The sequence below is a fragment of the Corapipo altera genome, unplaced genomic scaffold (assembly GCF_003945725.1).
Source record: "Corapipo altera isolate COAL_440 unplaced genomic scaffold, ASM394572v1 23, whole genome shotgun sequence".
NCBI classification, from domain to species: Eukaryota; Metazoa; Chordata; class Aves; order Passeriformes; family Pipridae; genus Corapipo; species Corapipo altera.
The window spans coordinates 21,225,643-21,248,303 of NW_020884878.1; the positions used below are offsets into that span (position 1 = coordinate 21,225,643).

Below are 22,661 nucleotides of genomic sequence, written 5' to 3' on the forward strand. Positions count from 1 at the left end.
ATGATGGTGGGTCTGGGGCGGCCGCGGGTTGGGCCGGGGCGGGCGGGCGGCGCGGCCGGTCACTAACCTGTGCGCTTTGTCTCCCCACACCCTCCCTGCCGCCGGCCTTGCCGCTCCGCGCCCCCCGGCCTGCGCCACCGCCTTCGCCTCGCCCCCAAGCAGGAAGGCTCGGACGACGGCCCAGATTTCCTCTCGGAGGAGGACCGAGGTGTAAGTGCCGCGGGGAGGCGTCGAGACCCCGGCGCCTGGGGCTGGGCGGGGGAGGGCAGGGTCGGCCCCTCCGCGGGGGCCTCCGGGCGCTGGCGGCCCGAGCCCGCCGCGTGGGTGCCGGGAGGGAGGCGGGATGCCGGGCGGCGGGGTCGCGGCTGCCTGTCCGCCCGCCGGGACCTGCGCCTGGCACGGCCGAAATCGGCGTCTGTGTGCAGCCTTGGCTGCTCATTGTTCTGTCACACAAGTTTTGGAAGGACAGTTCTTTCGTGCTCTCGTTGGAACGGCTCGGGAGGGGGTTGTGTGTGTGCCTGGGGATCGATGTTCTCTCCCTGCGGGCCCCTCCCGCCGCACGCTCCCGGCGAGGCCGATACTGCCCGGGCTGACCAGCCCTGGGGAGCACCGGGTTCCATCTCCAGCCGTGAGCCAGGGCCTGGGTGATGCAGTCCTGCCCCTCTTCTCCCTTCAGGCCTTAGGGACTCTCCGGTAGATAACAATGGGACATTTACATAGCAGGCACATGCTGCATAATAAACCTTTTATTGAAAAGAAGTTCTGTTGTTGGGACAGAATGCCACAGTTATGCTTCTTACTGAGAAAACCTTTTTCTCTGCCCTTCTGTTTCCTGCTTTCGTTTCTCTTCTGACTGTCGCATCCATCTTTCCTTAACTTGCCTGCCTCACTTAAGCAACAAATCAGCTAATACAGTGTAAATCACTCACACCGATTACCCCTCTTGCTTATTATCTCAAAAAAGACCAACTGAGCAAGACAGAAGAGCAGCTTCAGGATTGCTTAGGTTGCCTTGGCTGTTGTGGTTATTGAAGTGACTACACACAGTATATCACTAAAAAATACAAAAATCTGAGAAACACTGTGTTGGTATAAACTTTTATCACGTATGTATGTTGTACTCAGGTGTCAAATACAATTTGAAGTACTAAATTAGTTTTGACTGTATGCATGTGGTAGGAATTCAGTGTTTTATGTTCCAGTTTATGACCACAAATTAAAAACGGCATTCTAATATTGTATTGGGCCAATTCTGGCTACTGTAAAGCTTTTGCCTTTAATTATGCAGCTACTTTAGTAAGAATACTGGATAAAAAAGAGAGAAGGTGGAAATTGTTGTTGTCCTTTGAGTGTTTTCAGAAGAAGGACCAAAGAACTTGTTAGTTGTGGAATTGTATTTTAGGTAGGTTCTCCCTGGTACTTAGAAACACACTTCGATGTGCACAGTTAAGTTGCCTTTATCTGAAGGTGCAGGTAGAACACAACAGTGCAGATCTGACCTCCTTTGAAACTTGTTTGTTGGGTTGGTTATTAGTTTTCTCTCGTCAGAGTTCACAAGGTAATTTGAAAACCTTAAGAAATCCCTTAGCAGTCTTGTTTGTACTGTTGTAAAACTTACATCATCTCAGTTGGCCGAGTCCAGTCTTTCTTTTTTTCCCTCCCCCATCTTCATCCAGCACCAGAGAATTAAACCAAAATAGTGTCCTTCTCGTTTCCCTAATTTTTTTTAGGTTTCTTTTTTTCAATCATCATTCACTCTGGGGTTATTTTTTCCTGCTGTGTAAATCCTTTGGGTTAAAACACAAGTTGTTAGCTGCATGATTTTGATTGTGATACAGGAAATTAATCAAAAGCAGTATGGCAATCTGTTCATGAATGGGTTTGCTGTGCTTTAATCTTCAAAACAGTATAATTTTTTTCTTAGTAGAATAGTAAAAATAGACATCTTTTCATAAAGTGATTCCCTGGTTCTGATTTGTTGCCGAGTAGGCCAAGCCTTTATTTGAAAGTATGGATGACAACTTCTGGTTGGAGTAGTTGAGCTTTTAGTTTTGAAAATCAGTACTCTTGCCTCTGTGGAATTCAGATATTGCTATGACAGCTGTACTTTTAATGCTGCAGGATCATGTTCATCAGCTACAGTTAAGTTTAACCTTGGGGTGATGGCATGAAAAGAGGGCTGGAGTTTATGCTGATGCCACATAGAACAGTAATTCTCAAACAATTGTGTTATACCATGTGGAGCCTTTTCCAGAGAACTGTAAAACAGAGCACTGCAAATCATCTTTGAGGAAGTAGCTGTGGGTGGTCTTTAGAAGGAGCTTATTGTAAATGCTCTGCATAAAATGAACTTGTGGGAATTGCTTTTCTAAATTTCACTTAGGAAGATACTGTTGAGTTCGCTTGGAGTAACACGGTTCCTGTTGGGATTTTTGTGCTCTCTCTAATATAAACAGTATGTGCTTTGAAAAGTGGTACAGTATTGCTCTACTAGTACCATCTTGTGTATTTTATATAGATATAAACTTTAGCTGACTTGGCTAACACTCTTGTCTACTCATTCAGAGGAAATGAGCTATCCCTTAGAACAGGTCTGCTGGAAACATAATGATGTGAAGACACTTAGTAAGCTTTTGTTGTAAAGGTATTGTTTGTCCCCTTGCTCTGTGCATTTATCTGCCTGTAAAGAACTCGCTGAAGAAAGGGTCCTTTTTCTCTAACATTTTTGAAAGACCTTAGAGCATAAAAGTTGGTGTTAATGGTTGCATTACCTAGGAATGTAGGGCTTAGTTGTTTTTCCCTTGCCTCTATCAGCTTCCTTCCATTATCATTTGAAGTATAATTGATTCCTAAGTAAGAGCTTAGATGCTAAAATCCTCTCTTTGCATTGTGTTCTCTTTTAGTACTGTAACATCATTTAGCCAGAGTTTTGGCTTCTGGTATTTTCTAGACCCTTTGAATAAAACAGGGACTTTCTTAGTAAAGCATAGAAAACTGTAAAGCTAAAACAAATTAGTTTTTGTTTTGCAAGTTGTTCAACATGGATGTAGAGTACGTATCTAAGCATAAAATTATGATGTGATTTGTATGTATTAGACTTGGAGAGGGGCAAGATAAAAAGGGACTGTATCTTACCTCTCTTTTCCATACTTTAAGGTACTTTCAGTTTTCATCCATATCAAACTTCTTTTAGTGTTTCATTTCCTACTTCCTTTACAACTAGAAAACCATCCATTGGTGGTAGTTTTCTTTTGTAGTGATGAAGAGTTTGCTTAAGTTTGTTGTGCAATGATGTTGTTGGTGAATTCAATTTCCAGTAATGCAAAGTGAACCTTGTGTCACATGAATACATTTAAAGTCCTTCAATTTTCTGATTGTCTTTGACACCTTTCATAAATGCTTCATTACCATTGCATACAAAAATGTTCCCCGTTGGCAGTCAGGCTACGTAGCATAATTTAACATATGATTAAACTCTTCAAAACTGTTACAGACTTAACTCAGTATAAATCAAACAAATACTCCTTTAGAGTTGTATGCTGTGAGTGAAGTTGTCGTGTTTTGTTCTTAGTTTTCTTAGCACAGATAAGAGTTTTGTATCTAAAGTTGTGCATATGACCAAGGTGCCCTACATACGTTCTAGTGACAGACTCGATCAGCTGTTCTACTGAATCTTAGAATTTTGTGTAGTACCACTTTGTAAAAAAAAAAAGGAGGTGGAAAAGTGTTTTGGTAGAAATATTTGTGACCTGTGAAAGATTACAAAAATGCCATTTAGATAATCCAGATTATTTGCTGAGATTACCATGTCTGTTAATGTATCCTGGGGGGACTGGAGAAAAACAAGCACCCCAGACAGTGTAACCACAAAAACCTTTTTTACACACTGAAAAATGTGGTGTCATGGCATACAGGAGACATTGGTATGTCATTATATTTTTCTTTCCTAAATTAGATACTAAGAACATTGTAAACTCAGTAGGAGCTAGGAGATTCTGCCTCTGTGAATTGATCTGCCAGGGACTGTTTTGTGATAATATGCCTTTGTACAAGGCAGTGACCCCCTAAACCTTGGGAAAACAAAACAAAACAAAGGCAATGCCTTAATCAGGTGTGTGCATATGTTACTGAGTGGTCATTTTAATGATTTCCAACTTTGCTTTAAGAAAAAGCTATTACTACTTGTGTAATAGCTATTGAACTCTTACATTTTGCTGGCCTAGCAGAATATGTAAGACTGCATGATTTTGGTTTACTTTAATACACTAATTCTAAGATACATTAGTCTGGTTGCTGCTACATAGACAACAGTTGTCCACACGCTGAGGTTAGTTAAAGTGGGATCTGGCCATTGTGATTTAAGATAAAGATTAAGATAACTGATGGAAAGCAAAATGTGGCAGCTGATGGATGCTTCTCACCCAGTGCTGCTCCCGTGGCTTACAGAGCTACCTTCAAAATCTGCTCATGTGTAACCTTTGTACTGTGTGTTGTTGATACTTAAAGCATTTCTGTACTTAAGTATGGACTTCAAAATGCAATCCTGAAAAGATTTCCATGGAAAAAGGTCTATATCTTTGTGAGGCAAAACGTTTTTATACTGTAGAACAGGATATTTGTAGAAAAAATGCAGCATGTAAAGAAGACACAGTGTCTCAGTGAAAAGTATGCTTCATGAGCATGACGTTGAAATATTTTTTGACAGTGATTTCAGAGAAGATTTCAGAGTTAGCCTTAGTATTTGTAAAAACATTCTGAATGTTGGTTGGTCATGATGAAATTGTCATGGAACAAATTCCTCTATAACAACAAGGGTGCAAGAGCGAGGGGACTTGAATTTCCAGTTGGAGTCTAGATGCGGTTAGTTGCAACAAGTACTGCTGAAGCGAGTTACTGCCAAATATCGTGGTGCTCAGATAATATTCCAGTTTTTCTATATTTGATCATTGTCTCATTTTTTTCGCTATGACTTTGGAATTACTTTGTAAGAGAGTTTGGGTTTCTTGTCTTGTAGCAAAAATATGCGTATTCCTTGCACTTTTGCCATTTTGAAGATAATGAAATCTTGGGTTTGAGTTTTTTGGTTGTGCGGGTTTCAGAAAAATATCTCTGAGAAGATTTAGTTCTGTAAAGCTCAGGATATTATTTTTAAGCTTTTTCAATATATTATGAGAAACATTAAACAGAAAAATAGTGTAAGAAAATATGAGTAAATCAGGTCTTTAACAGCTCTTGTTTCTTTGAAAGATAGGACCACATTTCTCCTTAAAAGTACCTTCCCAACTGTTAGTATCTTTATAATTACCTTCACAAGTACATTTACTTAGAGCAGGTTGTCAGCTCAGAGGAGTGAGGGGAATGAAGAGAATAATGAAGGAAAAAACCTTCCAAACTTGCTGCTGTCTGTAAATGTACTTTGACTATCTCAATTACTAGCAAGGTAACAATATACAGAAATGAAAACAGTGCACTAACAAGGAGTACTGTAAAAGAGATTATTATTTGTATAGTTATTTGTGCTGTAAGGAGTGCTACTGGGATTTCTTTTTTTTGCTGAGAATAATCTTTTAATGTTGGAGTTTTTTGTAATCTGTCTTCAGCATTGCAGGATCAGCGTTCTTCTCAGAGGAGAATAAAGGAAATATAATTAACTTTTTTTTTAAATTAAGCTAAATAGATTTTTCTTTTTTAGCTTCGAGCAATAAATGTAGATCTTCAGACTGATGCTGCTCTGCAAGTGGATATCTCAGATGCACTCAGTGAGAGGGATAAAGTGAAATTCACTGTCCATACAAAGGTAAAAACTTGAATTTGTAGACTCAACACTTTCTTAATTATGTACAAAAGAAAGTTTACTTAAACTGTTTATTGAAACAATCACTGCCCTAGTCCTGTAGGCCACATGATTTCTGCTACAAGCCAGAATGTCACTGGCCTTTTTGGCCACCTGGGCACACTGTGGCTCATGTTCAGCTGCTGTCAACCAGCACTGCCAGGTCCTTTTCCACCAGGAAGCTTTCCAGCTGCTCTGCTCCCAGTCTGTAGCACTGCCTGGGGTTCTTAGGACCCAATGGCAGGACCTGTCACTTTGCCTTGTTGAACCTCACAGAACTGGCCTCAGTCCAGGGATCCAGCCAGTTCAGATCCCTCTGTAGAGCCTTCCTGCCCTCCAGCAGATTGTCTCCACCCAACCTGGTGTCATATGCAAACTGACTGAGGATACACTCCATCCCCTCATCCAAATCACTGATAAAGATGCTAAACAGAATTCCAAGATTAAATGGATAAAATATTAAACATATCCCTAAGGACAGAGGCTCCACAACCTTTTTGGGCAACCTATTCCAATTGATTGCTGCACTGATTAAGATGAGGGTAATTACTGCTGAATGAACTTTTTTTTTTGTGTCAAATCCTTACTTGGATGATTCATTTATTTTTACAGGGACATTTCTATTGTTCCTTCAAGGTACTTCTCATACAGTAATGAAAAACACTGGTTTTTTTTGTTGTGTGGTTTTTTTTTTTTCCCCCCCCCCCATAATTCTACCTCCTTTCCCCCCTCTAGAGTTCCTTACCAAATTTCAAACAAAATGAATTTTCTGTTGTCCGGCAACATGAAGAGTTTATTTGGCTTCATGATTCTTTTGTTGAGAATGAGGACTATGCTGGCTATATCGTAAGTACTGGTGTTCTTTTGGTTTATATGTACCATTTTCTGTGGGCTGTATCAAAAGTACTTGAGACTGCTTTTAAATGCCGTAGAAACAGCAGGTGTTCATTCCTTCTGAAATCAGATCAGCTTCTCTAATACTTAACTTCATGCAATTACACAAATTTCATGGTTGAAGCAAGCCTGGAGAAAAGTTACAGTAGTTGTAATACTTTCTTCACTTTTCCCATAAGGAATGAGTAGTTTCATCTCTCTCCAAGTGTATGTTAGGCTACTGTGTTAAAAGTGTGAGAGATAGTTGAGCTGTGGTATTGTTTTTGCAAGGTAGTGTTTCACAAGTTTCATGTTGCTTTTGTTTTAGCTAGAATTGCAGAGTGAAATAATTAGACTTTTCCAGTTTTCATTATAAAGATCAGAATCTTTTTACCATAAATCAGAGTGGGGGAACCAATACAAATATCATGTAGAACTACAGAGAACTTCAGTACACAATAACTTAAGGTTTGAAGTTTATTTCAAGCCTCCAGAGACAAGAGGTCTCAAAATAGTCACCTTATGATAGTGCATATTAAAAATGGATGCTGCTGTTCGTACATTAATTGCAAACAGGGATATTTGTCATCTTGCTATGACAGGTATTCATTTTGTGTTTGGGGGGTGTCTGCTGATGCAGAAGGTAAACAGATATTTCTAATTCATTAGGGGGTACATTATAATGAGTATAGTCTGTGATGTGTCATACCCTTCTTGAGCTAATCTTTTCTTAGTCAGCAACGCCATTTGAAGTAACTAGACCTTCAGTGTGTTAATAACTAGTTTCAGATAGTTGACTGTCTATATGCTGGATTTTTCGGTTTTTGTAATGTGTTAATATCATGGACCCATATCAGTAACTAAAATTTAAGCATAGTTTAGCTTTGTTCTGTGTCCCTTTCCTGACAACAATTCAGGATTAGTTTGACTGTGGTGTTTACTGTGTGCTTTGTTGTTTCAACAGATGCATCTTTAATGTCAGCAGTGCTGCAAGAAAGCGCTAGTGTCTGCAAACAACAGGGAATGGTTTTCTTGGTTTAAAGTTTCTGGGAGTTATAAATGGATGGTGTGAAAACAGTTGTGTAATACCAAATAAGCTAAACCAAAACTCATTAGAAAGAAAATAATGATCTCAGGTTTTAATTCGTCATGGGAAAACTAGGTATTATTTGGTTTCTGTTGTAATTAAACTGAAGTCATTAGTTCATACTTTAGTAATCTTCAAGGACACTTGACCAAAATTGGTATAGTAATGCAGCACTTATAACTCATGAATGAGAGACTTCATCCAGAAATGCTATAATGAATGATGAAAGAGAGAGCCATATATTAAAAAGCTGCAGGCAACCTACAGTTCTTGTACTGAATGGCTGTTGTTTGATTGAGAAGATGAGAGATTAAAAAAAAATTGGATTCAATTCCAGATTCCACCAGCACCACCCAGGCCTGACTTTGATGCCTCCAGGGAGAAATTGCAGAAACTTGGAGAAGGGGAAGGATCGATGACTAAAGAAGAATTCACCAAGATGAAACAAGAACTGGAAGCGTATGTAGACTTGATTACTACTTTATATCTTTATTTATTTATATCCCAGAACTTCTAAAGCCGTTTGCTGTCCCATGTTTCTGATTTCAGTGTAACGGTTCTCTGTGAGATACAGGCTTGAGAATCCAGTTGCTACGTAACCAGGGTTAATCTTAGTGATCATGATCAGTGCCATTAGGAAAATTGTAGAAATAATTTCATGGAAGATCTTCTGAAACAGGAAAAATAAATTGGCTTGTTCTTGTACATTCTTCTGTAAGAAAGAACCTAGTTAGATCCTTTTCTTCACAGAACATCTGCAAAGGGCAGAGATAACCTCTATCTATCTTAGTTTTGGTGTTCCACATTTTAAAAGCATAGTGAGACTTTAAGTTTATACATGTAGGGATTGACGTAGGGAGTTTTGCATGTGATTGGTACTGGAAACATACATGCCAACCTTCTGTTCCCCAAGAAATATGAAGATTACTAGAAAATATTTTTTGACACTTTTTTTTTTGTTGCTTTTGCACAAGGAGAATATACTTCCTGAAAATAGTGTTTTCCCTCACTATGAATTTAATTTATATTGAAATATCTGCTCTGAGGCTTCTTGTTCCATATTGAGTTACGCAGTGAAGTTTCTCCTTGCTTCGTCCATTTTCCTTATCATGCATTCACTTCTTTGATCTTTTTCCTGTCATTGGTTTCAGTTTTCAAGTGTATATTTACGCTGCTTCTAGACTGCTTCTATCAAGAGCTCTGAATTGGCAAGAAAAGTACATAGAACTCTTAGAACTGCTGCTTTCTCTCCGAACTTCAGCTGCTGTGAGCAAATGTCTTAAAAAGCTCTGTATTAGCAATATGTACAACATAATTTACAGCAGAGTAGATATACACTTCATATGCAGAAAACTGGAAATTAGCAAAACACTATAGATTTTAAAGAATCTGGTTTTCCAGCGGCCCTGATCATGATTCTCTTGTGGTCTGGTTAGGGGTTGGATAACACAGAAAACTTTGGGTTTCTTCTCCTGCCACCTCCATCCTCTGCATCCTCCTTTTTTGTCTTCACTGAATGACTACTACTCTCACTGAGATCAAACATCTCCCAACACTGGCCCTGCTGGTTTGCTGGTATGTAAATCTTAACCTCCTTGCACATAGTGGAAGGAAAAGTGTTGATTATAATTTCAGTGTTTGACCTCAGAACGGGAAAAAGAGCCCTTCCTCATTTTTAGATGAGTTACATCTTATTCACTGAATTTGCAAAGCAAAATGAATTATAGCAAACTTGTATTGATAATAATGCCTTCCTCTTAATTAAATTGCAAGTGAGTAATTGCTTTGAAGTTGAGTTGGCTGAACTGGGCAACTATGTGATTGTTATGGTTAAATGTGATTTTTTTGGTTGTACCTACCACTTAATTTCACTTTTAGAATCACTATGAAACAAGACATTAAGTAAGCTTTGGCTCAAAAAGGCTAGGGACTCTAATGTGAAATAAAAGACCATCTAAACAGCTAACAAAGCCACATGAACATTTAAATAAGTAAGGAGGGTGCGAATGGGCATGGGGATGGAGATGGGGAGGAAGGAATTTGCACATCAGTACATAGTGCCTAGTGACTGTAGTCTGTACTTCAGTTTCTTGATTTTTTGGGGTGCTGGGGAAAGGACAATGACATTAGGTTACACGTTCAGCAAACCAGTGTCTGTTAGCTAACTTTAAAAATCAGAGTGTATTTGTTGACTCTTCATCAAAAGTCTCTCTGTAATGTGTTCAGGCTTCACATTTCTCACTAGTGTTATCATTGTACTATTTATTTATGTCTATATCAAATATTGGAGTGATAAATTCTATTACGTTGGCTTATAATTTTGTACCCTTACTGAGGATCTCTTAAAACTGCTCACTAGGCTTATCTCAAACTTAATTGCTTCATATGAAGTTCTTATGTCTGTCTTATTTCTTGTTTTTAGTGAATATTTGGCAATATTCAAGAAGACAGTTGCAATGCATGAAGTGTTTTTGTGTCGTGTGGCAGCACATCCTATTTTGAGAAAGGATTTAAATTTCCATGTATTCTTGGAATATAATCAGGATGTGAGTATTGAAAACTGAATTGCTGGCAACAGAAATCAAGATATACTTTTATGGTAGGATGGAAAATTGATTAAGAGGGCATTACCTCCTGGAGCAAATTACATCAGTTCCTTCATACCAGACATACTTGTATTGTAAAAGTTAGAAATTCATTTAGTCTGTAGGATTTAATTTTCTGCCATCTGTGGAAACAAATGCACTGTACTCTAACCTCAGCATCAAAAATATTAATGGAAGTCTAGTATATTTTGAATTAAAAAGATGAACTTTTGGTGGTGATTTCACATGACATTATACTTTTCCAGTCTGACTGAAGTTTTTTCTGTTGTTGTGAGGAAGAATGATACAAGAAAGATGGAACACTAATTTTTAGGATCTGGAACTAGGGTATAAATTCTGTTGCCAACAAAACTAGAGAGAATTTCTAATTAAATATTTGTGATGAGTAAAGCCTTTTTGTTAACAATGTAAGTGAAAATTTGGTTATTTTTTTTTTAAGTATTGGACTAGTGTGGCTACCCACATGAGTGTGGCTACCACTGAGTTGAGATAATGGAGAGGACTTTTTGGATTCATAACTCTTTGGTGGTGGAGTTAGTGGTTGCTAATATTCTGCAAGCATTTTTTAGTTACTTTTTAAAATTGCAGGAATCAACATAGAATGTTAAAGAAATCATTACAGAGAGTGGCTCAGCTGGGTACATACTGTAACCAAAATATGTTACGAGGTTCCTCCGTTGCTTGATGTAGAAATGCTTATTGCTTCAGGAAGTCAGTTACCTAAACTGGGCGAACTTAGATGGACAGGAGGAGTCTGAGGAGGCTGAAACAGGCATTAGCCTCTGGAAGTGAAAGATCTGTTAATCTACACTTAAGAGTGAGACATGGTTATATTAAGTCAGCAGCTCTGTGCATGATAAATAATGTATTATTGATTACTGAAGTGTGCATCTTGTACATTTGATATTACCTGCTAGAATGTTGCCGGTCTTTTTCTTTTTTTAATTTCTAGAACAGTATTTTAGGTGATAAAGAACAATCTAGTACATGAGGTAGTCTGTCATTCTGGATGCATGGTGCCCTGTCCCCCTTTAGTGCAGAGTATAACACTAAGCAGAGAGCAGGAGAACCAGTTTAGGTGTAGCAAGTTATGGTATGCAGTTCTAGTTAGGTTTTTTTTAAAGCTTTTATTGTGACCAGAAAAGGAATGAACTTGATAAATGAATTTGTTTTTCAGTTGAGTGTTCGTGGGAAAAATAAGAAAGAGAAACTTGAAGACTTCTTCAAAAATATGGTTAAATCGGCAGATGGTGTCATTGTTTCAGGAGTAAAGGTGATTATTGCTTCACATATCAAGATTTAAAATGTATTAACATTGTTGTCGCCTTTTTTTTTATGAAGCAGAATTTTACATAGGTACAAAAATGGGACTTTTATAGGGATATCTAACTTAAGAATTTGTGGCAGACCATGGGAAAGAAGTTGTGGCATGGATGCAAGATAACTAAGAGTTTGCTTGTGTGAAAGAGGGCTTTCGGTGCTCTTTCCCCCTGTTTTATGAAACTAAGCTTTTTTTTTTAATCCATAGATAATTGATAATCTGGGTGTTTTTTTGTTCCAATCTGCCATTTTATACAGTGGGAAGGAGAACTTGGTTCTACAACTGCTTCAGTTAAGAAGTTAATAACACAGTGTGAATTTTACCAGCCTAGTAGAATCCTTCTGCTGTTTCAAAGCTAAGAGCCGCAGTAGAGGTGATACGATGTTTCCCACTTGATGCAAGAATGTAACAGAGACAAAAAAAAAAAATTCAATTAATTTTAACTTTTCCAAAAGCTATAAGGTCGGTTTTATAATAAGCATAAATTCTGCAGAGGATGGTTTTTGATCTCCTTTCCTTCTAGTGGTAACTTTCCATTTGCTAGCAATTTACAGGAGTTAAAGTTTCTAGTTTTAAAATCTTGAGTTTTGTAGCTGCTGGAAGGTGGATATAACCATGGATTAGTTATGACTTGGAGAAAAATGTAAAGTCCAAATAACAAGCATTTTTTGTAAGAACATTGTTCAAAGCCCACGCTGTAGGCTATTACATGGTATTGAGCATCTGTGTTATTTTAGAGGGTTTAAAAAAATTAATATAAACCAAGTATCTCAAACTGTAATACAGAAAATAGTAAAATTTACCTGCATTTACCAAATTGAAAAAAGCCTGTCATTAAGATCAGTGTTCTGGGCTAGGAGTTCATATCATCTCTGCTGTAACCACAGCATCTGTGCAACTGGCTGACTTTCATCCCCTCTCCCTCTTTTCTAGGTAGATGTCCTTTTATTAAGTACTTGACATGTATTCTATTTTTCTGTCACCCTTTGGTGACCCTTTAGTAGTTAGTAGTGAAATTATATCCTTCATGTGTAGTCATACAGACCTTTAGGATGCTTGTTACAGATTCTTAATTCTTATTAAATTCTTAGTAAAACTTCAGCTCATGATGTAAGTGGAAAAGAAGTCATTTACATAAATGGTGTTTTAGACAATAAAAATAGATTGCATTTGCATACAGTGATGTATAAATTTACTCTGCAATTGCTCTGTAGAGAGTGAGTGAATACTGGTTTTTTAATTGTTCTCTTTTATTTTTTGTAGGATGTGGATGACTTCTTTGAACATGAAAGAACATTCCTTGTAGAATATCACAACCGAGTCAAAGATGCCTCTGCCAAATCTGATAAAATGACAAAATCACATAAAAGTAAGGTGTTTTCCCCAGGGTGAAAACAGTACTAGTTAAAGTGGACAGAAGTTGTTCATGAGGAGAAGTAATTTTTTTTCTTTTTGCATGCAAAAAGTGAATTTATTTCTCCAAATGTAGCCTTCAGATAGTCTAAATCTGAGTTTCAAAGTTTAGGCTTTGCTGTAGGAGACTAGATGGAGTAAGAGCAGCCTGGTGTGACACTGAAGATACCTTGACTCTTCATGCTGTCTGCTTGAAGAGAAACACGTTATGTATTATTTATTGAAGTCTGATTCTTAGTCATTAAGGTGTAGAGGGGGGTAATATAGCAGTCCATATGATTTTACACCTAGTGAAGTTGTTTTTGATTAGATGAGGTTGATTTCTCAGCACACTAGGCATTGCATTACTGTGCTAGCAAAGTTACCTTTGTTAGTAGCAATCTCCTACTTAGGAAATGAGTTCTAGACTGGGTTTTCATTTTTCATCCATTTAGAGTGGAGACTGGAATGTGTACATTCAGTAGACTGGTTTGCAGGATCCCTTTTTTTTTTACTGAGACAAGATTTTCCACTTGGCTATTGATTTCTGTTCCTGAGCTGAGTGCTGGCAAATGTGATTTATGAAAGCTCTAGATAGTCTTCTCAAGTGCAGTGCATTTATTTGAGAAAATGAAAAAGCTTTGAGTTAGGACTATTGTGTTTGGCTTAGGATTACTGTGTTTTGAGAAGCTCAGAAAAAAATTTCCTACGTTGCCCTTGATTGTAAGTTTTTGTGCCTAGATAAATCAAAATTGATCTACTAGATTCTGTCTAGTTTCTTGAAGTTTGTGTTTGATTTACAGATTCTGTCTTTGCTATCTACAGTAATACAGTTCACACAAAAGCAGGTCACAAAATCATTTATGAATCTCCATTGATAAGACCTCTGAAGTGGATATTGAAAGAGATATTAAACTAAGAATTTACTGAGTTCTTTTGATACTTCTCTTATTGTTGTATGAAGGCTTAGTCTTGTAGCTTTAGTATCTCTGCTAGGAGACAGAGTGAGTGAATTATGGCTTAATGAACTATTAAGGAGCCCTGTGTCTGCATTCAGTTCCCACCTGAAGAGGTTTCTGGTGTTTTTGTTTGCTTTCTTAAAGTAAAAACTGAACTTCATTCATAGTAGTGAAGTGCCAAGATTTATCTGCATAGTGAGGAAGCCTTTTACATTGGTTGTAGAACCAGGAAGATCATTTGAAATGAGGTTGTAGAGGAAAGGAAAGGATTGATTAAACTCATGACAGAGCTTCAGTGGTTTTCAAACTGAAGTCACATAGGATGTTTGTTGACAACTTTTATCAAACTGCAAATTGGGACAAATGGCACCTTTTGAAATTCTGGCTAGCAGAGTAAAGCAGAGACCTGGGAAGCCTGTTTTAGAAATGAGCAGTCTGTAGTTTATGGATAACTTATGACTGGCAGAGAGTTGCAGTAAAGACACTGACTTGCTATTTCCAGCAGAAAATCTTATGTTTATGTTGAAACGGGAGGAATAGAAGGGGGGGTTAATAGCTTCCTAATATCGTTCTTCACTGTAACCAACTGCACTGATGATGTATAGAGTAATGAATTGGGTGGAAGTTGACCCACTCATAATGTTAAAACAAGGTTATGTTATTTAAAAAAACAAAATTCTGCTTAAAGGCACAAATAACAAGCAAATATATTTTTCCTGTTCATTGCTTGGATCTGCGAGAGTTTTCATCATCCACTGAGTTTATACTAAAAGCTCTTTATAAAAGTCATGTGTGCAGAAATTTGATTTTTATGATTACTATATGGCAATACCTCACTAGTCAAATTATACAGCCTTCATACAAATACCACTTCCAGTTTCATTGTTTAAAATGCTTTAACACTAATGCTACTTTACCGGTGACTGTTGATGAGGTAAGGGTTTCCTGAAAACCAGACAGTATTAGAAAGTATGTTGTGCACATAGCACTCTATTTCTGGTAGTTTGGAATTTGTAGTCAGTTTACTGCTCTCAAGCACACAGACTTTTTTTTTTTGTTGTTAAACTGTGATTATTTTTTTTTTCAGATAGCTTTAAACTCAGATTTAAATTCAGACTTTAACCATTGAGTTTGTACATCTTCCACCAAAATGAAACCTAACAAAGTTTCACAATAAATTTAGCCAGCAGGTTCTAATCGTGTAAAATATTCCTAGGTAAATTACAGGCTGTGTGATTTGGCACCATTTTTATTGTGTGAAGTTATCCTTCCTAAAAAGTGATGTGATTGCAATTTTATTTCTGCTTTTGTGTTAAAGTATGTCCTTTTAGAAAAACTCTCGAAGGAAGAGAGGAACTTCAAAATTTTCAGAAAAAAGAAGAATGAAGTAGTAAAACAAGTGCTTGTTTGTTTTTTAGATGTGGCAGATGACTACAATAGAATTGGGTCTTCATTATATGCATTAGGAACGCAGGACTCCACAGATATATGCAAGTAAGATATTGTTAATAATTTATGGGGTAGTTTGATAAGTAGCAGTCTTAATGGTGATCTGCTGAGATTATTAGCTCTTGTTATAAGAAAACCACAATTTATTACACTATATCACATCAACATATTTTTTCTTTAGTATTTCATTTCTGTAACAGGCTGCTTTTAATATTTTTGCTTAAATATTTGTTTGTAAAAATGCTGTTTTTTCCAGTTTGTAGAAAATTACATAGTTGAGATGGAAAAGTCCTCATAGAATAAGAAAGAAACCCAATGCTTTCACAATTTTTTTTAAATAAGTGCTTTGACATGTGCAGCAAGCACAGGTATCAGTCTGAGTTTATAGATTTTTTTGAGTGTTCTCTGTACCAAGATCTTGAAAAACAGTTGTACTGTTCTGGCACATTTAGGCAAATAAAGGAATCTACAGAGATCCCCAGAACTTTGAAAATAGAAGAGGGTCTTTATGTACAGATATTTGTCCTTTAATCTTTTAGTGATTTGCTTGAAGATGGAGTTTGGTGTATCTGCAAGTAAAACTTAGTTAACTAACTTAAAGATGTCAACGTTGTGAATATGCATGCATAGTTCATTAGTGTGATGTTAGTGTCACTGTGATGACAGGTAGGAGATGAATATGAAAGTTAACTTATTTTTATTCATTTACCTGAATTACAGTTATATACTTTCAAATGTGTTGATAGCTTACATATCAGTTACCTTGTTAAGAGTATTTATATTTGTTGTAGTCTGTTAGGGTCTGTCAGAAATCACATCTGTCTTCTGTCAAAATAGTATAATTTGACTGTAATTTAGTCTGCCGTTAGAGTGAAGCCTTGTATTGTCTCCTGTGATGAAGATGTGCCCCATGTTTACTGTGTGAAGAAAAGTACATTCAATTTAAGTAAAGGACACCTGATAAAAGTGTAAGACAGTTAACCAGGGTGCCGGTGTTTGGGCTTTAATTCACAGAAGCATAAAGAATCCTTGAGGAGCTCTGCAGTTATTCTTTAGTAAAACCCACCATCTGTTATCCTTTGTTTGTCCTTGCCTTTTCGTAATTGCACAGTTCCTAGATGTTTGAAGTGCTATAGTTTGAAACTAGTGTGTTCTCTGAGTTCTGTGAATTACAATTCTAAGCTGTGCTTTTGCAGTCTTTTTTGCCAGACACAGACTGTATTGTGAGTTCTAGAAAGTAATTAGACTGTTCAAATTAATGTTGTAATGTAAGCTGTTTCCTTTGTGCAGGTTTTTTCTGAAGGTGTCAGAGTTATTTGACAAAACAAGGGTATGTACTATGAAACTAATGTCGTGTGTCAATTAGACATTAATATGTGCATGTTTTATAGGTGCTTCTATATGAAGCATTTAAGCAATGTGTGGTAGGGAATGAGAAAGCATAAGATTTCATTCATCTGTTTTGTAAAATGATTTTGTAAAATGAACCTTAGGAATCTTCAGTCTATTAAACATTTCTTGGCAGTCTTCCTGTAATACATTATTAAAGCTTCTGTTCCTCTAAAATGCAGAAAGATCTTCCATAACTGTTACTGCGTATCACATGACTTGTTATGGATAAAAGAAATGATGAAATGTAATCCTTAATCCAAAAAATGGTGGTCATGCTGCTTTCTTCTGGAGCCAAGATCTGTTTCTGCAGTTACTTGAGTTGGAAATACTACTGCTGATGCTTCCAAGCAGATATTGAAATATCTTCTCTCTTTTGTCTTATTTGTTTGGCTTACTAGAAAGCAATGCCATGTATCAGGAAAACTTTCAAATGAAAAATGTGTGCATTTCCTAATAGACAATTGTATCTGCATAAGCATGTACTTTAAAGAAAATTAACAGAAACACTTGCTGTGACTCAAAATGTTGCATTTTAGAAATTATTTTTTTTAATTAGGGTTTAAAAAATGCACCTACAAACTCTGTTTTTAAATTCATAGAAATATCTGTTTCAGATACAAGCAAATTAATTTACTGGTCTTTTTAGAGCATTTAGTACAAACAGTTACAAAACTAGTCCACAAAGTTGCCTTAAAAATTGGTTTTCCTTTGATCTCAGCAACAACATATAAAACTTCTTGTGTAACTCTTAATACAAGCTTTTGTTTCTCTGAGGTTTTTCTAGCATATGATCTATATAGTTGATATTGGGGGTAAAATAAAGCTGTGTGTAACATAGAAATCTAGTTGTCAATTACTGCTCACACAGTAGGTTATTGCTTACATTTTAATACAAAATCCTAATACTGCTTCTCATTTTGCATCTTTTCTGTCAATAATGTCTGATCTTAGTTTTTGAAAAAGACAATCTGTCATGGACTGTATATTTTAAATTGAATTTGTATCATACAAGTGAATACCCAAAGTCTGGATGTTTTTAACTTGATGCTTTTACTTACTGTTTTTCTGTTTGGTTGTGGTGTTTTGTTTTGTTCTGTTTTTCCAGAAAATAGAGGCTCGGGTATCTGCTGATGAAGATCTTAAACTTTCTGATCTTCTGAAATATTACCTTAGGGAATCTCAAGCTGCTAAGGTGAATTTATGGGTCTTTGTTCAGTAGCATTGTGTTTCTTTGACATAAAAAAAAGAGAGAAAGTGATAAGGGATGATCTTGAGAAACACACAATATAGACAGGTTAAAATGCCGCCACCTCTAGCCTGTAATTTCTCCCTTAACTGTAAAACCTGTCTCTCTCTTGTATGTAAGGAGTAACAATGCAGTTGCTGACTGTGGGACTGACTGTGGAACTGTGTGAGGCACCTGTCCAGGCCAAATCATGCAGTATAACAAAAAACAGTTGAAGAGCTGTTTGTGAATTCTTTGTGTGTTTGCAATGTGTTTGGTGCTTGTAAGTGCAAGCAATGCTACCTTTCTTTAAATATTAAAATTGGATACTCCATATGATCTACTAGTGCTGATACAAAAACACATGGGCCAAATTTGATACTCTGTGGCTACAGAAAATTTAATTCTTATTGTCGTTGGATGTAAGATGATGAAATAACATCACAGAATGAGGAAGCATTGGATGAAAAATATCTCTAGTTAGATGATCACAGCAATAACTGTTGCGCAGCAAAATGTTACTGATGTTTCTTGGGCCTTCTGTGTATTTAAAATATGTAATCTAAATGCAGTTTGTTTCTAATCTAAGAAGCTGTGAAATTTCCTATAATTTGCCTTTTTAGGCTTTTTGGAGTTTCGTCTAAGCTATCTGGTGCTAGCCTCTGTCAGGGAAACAAGATGGAGGCCAAACAGTATTATGTTGTGGGTCTTGCAGGATGAACTAAGTGAATGCAAATTATTTAGTAAGAACTGAAATACAGCAAGAAGAACTAAAATTAATTTGATTTTTTTTTAATTACTTGGTATATAATAAAATCCTTGGGTAGAGTCTTGTAAACTCTAAACAAACTTTATGGGTTTTTTTATAGGATCTCCTATACAGAAGATCTAGGTCACTAGTGGATTATGAAAATGCCAATAAGGCATTGGATAAAGCAAGAGCAAAAAATAAAGATGTTCTGCAAGCTGAAACTACTCAACAAATATGTTGTCAGAAATTTGAGAAAATTTCTGAATCGGCAAAACAAGGTATTTGGGTGGTCCTTGATCCTGTGTTACTACTTGAAAATTAACAGATTTTAGGATGCTATTAATGAGAATACATTTTTGTAATGTTTCCTAAGGAAAACTATTATTTTTTAATCAGTATTTACTTATTTTAGAAAGTTCAAATTATACTTTTCTTTGGTTCCTCATAGCTCCATTAGGCAGAGCTAAGTCTAGGTGCAAACTACTTGTTATCTTCTTTTTTTTATATGCATAAGCAGTGAAACAAAATAGTAACTGCCAGCAGTAATGGCAGTCAAATCTTTTAAAGTGTTGTTGAAATTCTTCTTTTGGTTTTATGCATTATTCTGTGAGGCACCAGTCTGTCTCATATATGATACTACATTAGAGAAGGGAGAAATAATGAAATGAGATTACACTGAAACTTACTGTCTTTTTTTTAGGTTAATACTTTTGTGAGTTAATAGTCCACTGACTCATAGTTTGGGGCAGATTTGTTCAAGGTTTAAACACATGTTCTTCTGTTTTTATCATTTAAGGGTTGTTTGAGCCAGTAAATCTGGTTGGTGATTCCTGTAAATGAGACAGTGGAGAATGAGTGATCCTGTTAGCCACAAAGCTATATGAAAAAAGCATGGTGTAGTTCATTCTAGTTTTAGCTTAGTATATTCCCTAGACTTTCACATACCAGCCTTGAAAGAACAGTGCAGGTGGAACAAGAGAATTAAATGTTAAAAGCAGTCTGTTTTCAAAAGAGCTTTTTGTCCACAAAAGGCTACCTAGAAGTCAGGAACTGCAACGGGTGTTTGCTTTCATCTGACTGTGTAGCAGTATTTTTGAGCCTGGAATGTGCTGAGATTAAACTTGAGTTTTTTCCTTTTGCTTTCTCTCACCTTTTACCTCTTCCATCCTGAAGGAAAGTCTGAGGTCACTAGCAAGGATACTGTTAATGAGTCCACTTTTATTTTCTTTAGAACTGATAGACTTTAAGACAAGAAGAGTTGCAGCATTCAGAAAAAATCTGGTGGAACTAGCAGAACTGGAATTAAAGCATGCTAAGGTAAGTGTGATCTTTTTTGGCCTATGTTTCAACTCATTTTGAATATTGTATGCTTGATTAACCAAAAGACTATATTTGTTGTGTGATACGCACTTCATGTTCAGGAAGGGGCATTTGAATTTAAGCATCATCCAGAAAGGTGAACTTTCTTCAATAATAGAGAAAAAAAATATAGGTGAAGTACCTCTGAGAGATTGGTATGCTTGAGGTGCCTTTGGAAAGCTCATCTCTTCAAAGACGCTTTTGGCTTCAGTTTTATGCTTCTGTAGCTGTTTGATATTTATAGCTGCAGAGTTTGAAAACCTTCCTATTTTTAAAACCTTATCTTACCATTTTACCATGGCACAGGAAGTGGTTTCTCCTGTTATCCAGATGTTGGGACTTGATGTACAGGATAGGTTAACTATTAAGCACGAGATCACACAGACCTGAACTCATCAATATGATTAGTATGCTTCTTGAACCTTTTTGCCTTTAAGTTCTAAAGTGTTAACAAGAGAGGAATGTTGCAGATAGCCTTTTCAGGGAAATTAATTTTTGTAAGAAAAAAGCTTTAAGAGGCCTGTAATGTCCTTAAATTTCACAATGCATTTGATTCTTTTAATCCATATAAAAATATGGTTAGCTGCTCTGATTTCATAGACAAGTACAACAGTCCTAGGAAGCAGCTTTCTTTAAAAATCAGCTCTTTTGCATTTCTCATTCTTATCACAAATCTGAAACTGCACTGGTTATGAAGCTGTGAATTAACTTAAAAGGTATCTGTTGAAAGGACTAGTTACAAGGTGTGTTGCTGCTTTACAGTCTTTCCAGTAGTGTTGAGGGTGTCATTCTTCATTCTGCTAAACCCTTTGTTTGTAAAACTAATGAAACTAATGCACTGTCTTTTTTTTTTTTTAACCTTTGTAGGTATAAGTTCAGCTTAATGGGATATTTAGCTGGTAAAGCAATCAATAAGATATGGAAAACTTGACTCCTTTTTCAGATGAATAGTGCTTACCTTAAATAGTCCTAACAGTCATTAGTTGCAGTAGTTTTAATTGATTTGCCATATCATGCTTTTAATAAGGGAATGAATCCACAGGCTTCTGTCCTGCTTCAGTCATTGACTCTTCATCATCTCTTGTAATTGACCCTTGCTGAAGACCCCACGTGCCTTGGAGTGGAATGTTTAAACAGTGTCTCTATCGTCTAAAGTATCCTTAAAGAATCATTTCTATTAACTATAAAAGTCACTATCTTATAGTAATATTCTCTTGAATTTTGACATCTAATAACTGTGGAAGGGAGGGGGAAGATGCTTAATTTATGTAGCTTTCAACTTACTTGATTTGTGCTTGGTGTCCTCAGTTTACCTGGAAGAGCTTGAAGTTTTTTAGCTGTTGTCCCCACAGCTTACGTTTAGGACTTAGTTCTTCAGGTAGTCTCTGATTTACCTTGTCTTAGTGAATTTACTGAAAAGGAGCATATAAAGCTGTAATAGAAGCTTTGCATTGTAGTTCTGTTTCTGAAAGTGAGTTGCTGCTGACCCTTTTCACTTACTTCGTCATAGAGCACAACATGCACTAGATAGTTTTGAGTATTTAAAGCTTTACAATATAAAAGGCCATTTTGGCTAAGGGTGACAGTTCTCAAAATGTTAACAAATATTGTGACCTGTTGAAGGAAAGGATATTTAGTTTCCCAGGAGGCTCGAAAGTTCTCTTTTTTTCAAAGCCAGTGTTTCATATTTAAAACACGGTAAGCTACTACAAATGGACCGGTTTGGTTGCTGTGTTTTTCTTTATATTGATTCTGAGGCTCCCATTTCAGGGGCTGCTAGGTAGCCCTGTTTTTGGCTGGGTTAAGCTGAGCTGTTTCTAGACACCTAATTCAATTCCTCTTGTGGTACAGCCAAAGGAGGACTAGTAGAAGCAAAAAAAAAACCTGCTTTTTTCATGTAGGCAATATATTATTTAAGTCAGATCGAAAGCTCCTGCTTCTAGGTTCTGGACAAAATACTTTGCCTGATGCTGTAGCAGTCTCTTTGTGCCTCTGCACCTACTGGAGGCAGGCATGTGAAGTTTTAGCAACAACAAAATGGCTATTGCTTGGTCAATAGCCTGTGGAGCACAGCACTTGCAAACTTTGAAACATGACCTGTTATTCAGGTCTAAGCGTTTTTTCCAGCAAAAATGCTAAGTGCGGAGGAGGTCTGTGAACAACAGATACCACTGCTGCAGGCTGTTGCTAGAAGTCTGCTGTTGTGGGTTTTCTTTTGCTGTAAAGCGTGTGTCCAGACTGGATGTCATGCAGATGCATCTGTCTCTGAATCAGTCTCGCCATGTATCTTCTGGACTTGGAGCTGCCTGGCACAGAAGACAAGGAGGTGAAATACGATGTAGCCGTGGGTGCTGGAACTCTCAGCCTGAGAGGCTGTCTTTTGGAGGAATTCAGCTGTAAGGAAGGCTGCTGCA

The 22,661-nt window shown here is 36.9% G+C and overlaps 1 protein-coding gene across 1 annotated transcript in view; it reads left to right on the top strand.

Annotated features, from left to right (window-relative positions):
* The window catches only part of SNX6 (sorting nexin 6), a 36,217-nt gene that overhangs the window by 7,938 nt on the left and 5,618 nt on the right, over nucleotides 1-22,661 (top strand). The window contains exons 3-14 of the mRNA XM_027637988.1: nucleotides 71-210; nucleotides 5,693-5,797; nucleotides 6,569-6,679; nucleotides 8,131-8,252; nucleotides 10,216-10,339; nucleotides 11,577-11,672; nucleotides 12,984-13,089; nucleotides 15,490-15,565; nucleotides 16,811-16,850; nucleotides 18,018-18,104; nucleotides 19,007-19,166; nucleotides 20,120-20,205. Coding sequence (XP_027493789.1) covers nucleotides 71-210; nucleotides 5,693-5,797; nucleotides 6,569-6,679; nucleotides 8,131-8,252; nucleotides 10,216-10,339; nucleotides 11,577-11,672; nucleotides 12,984-13,089; nucleotides 15,490-15,565; nucleotides 16,811-16,850; nucleotides 18,018-18,104; nucleotides 19,007-19,166; nucleotides 20,120-20,205 — 1,253 coding nt within the window. The remainder of the gene's footprint in view (nucleotides 1-70; nucleotides 211-5,692; nucleotides 5,798-6,568; nucleotides 6,680-8,130; nucleotides 8,253-10,215; nucleotides 10,340-11,576; nucleotides 11,673-12,983; nucleotides 13,090-15,489; nucleotides 15,566-16,810; nucleotides 16,851-18,017; nucleotides 18,105-19,006; nucleotides 19,167-20,119; nucleotides 20,206-22,661) is intronic.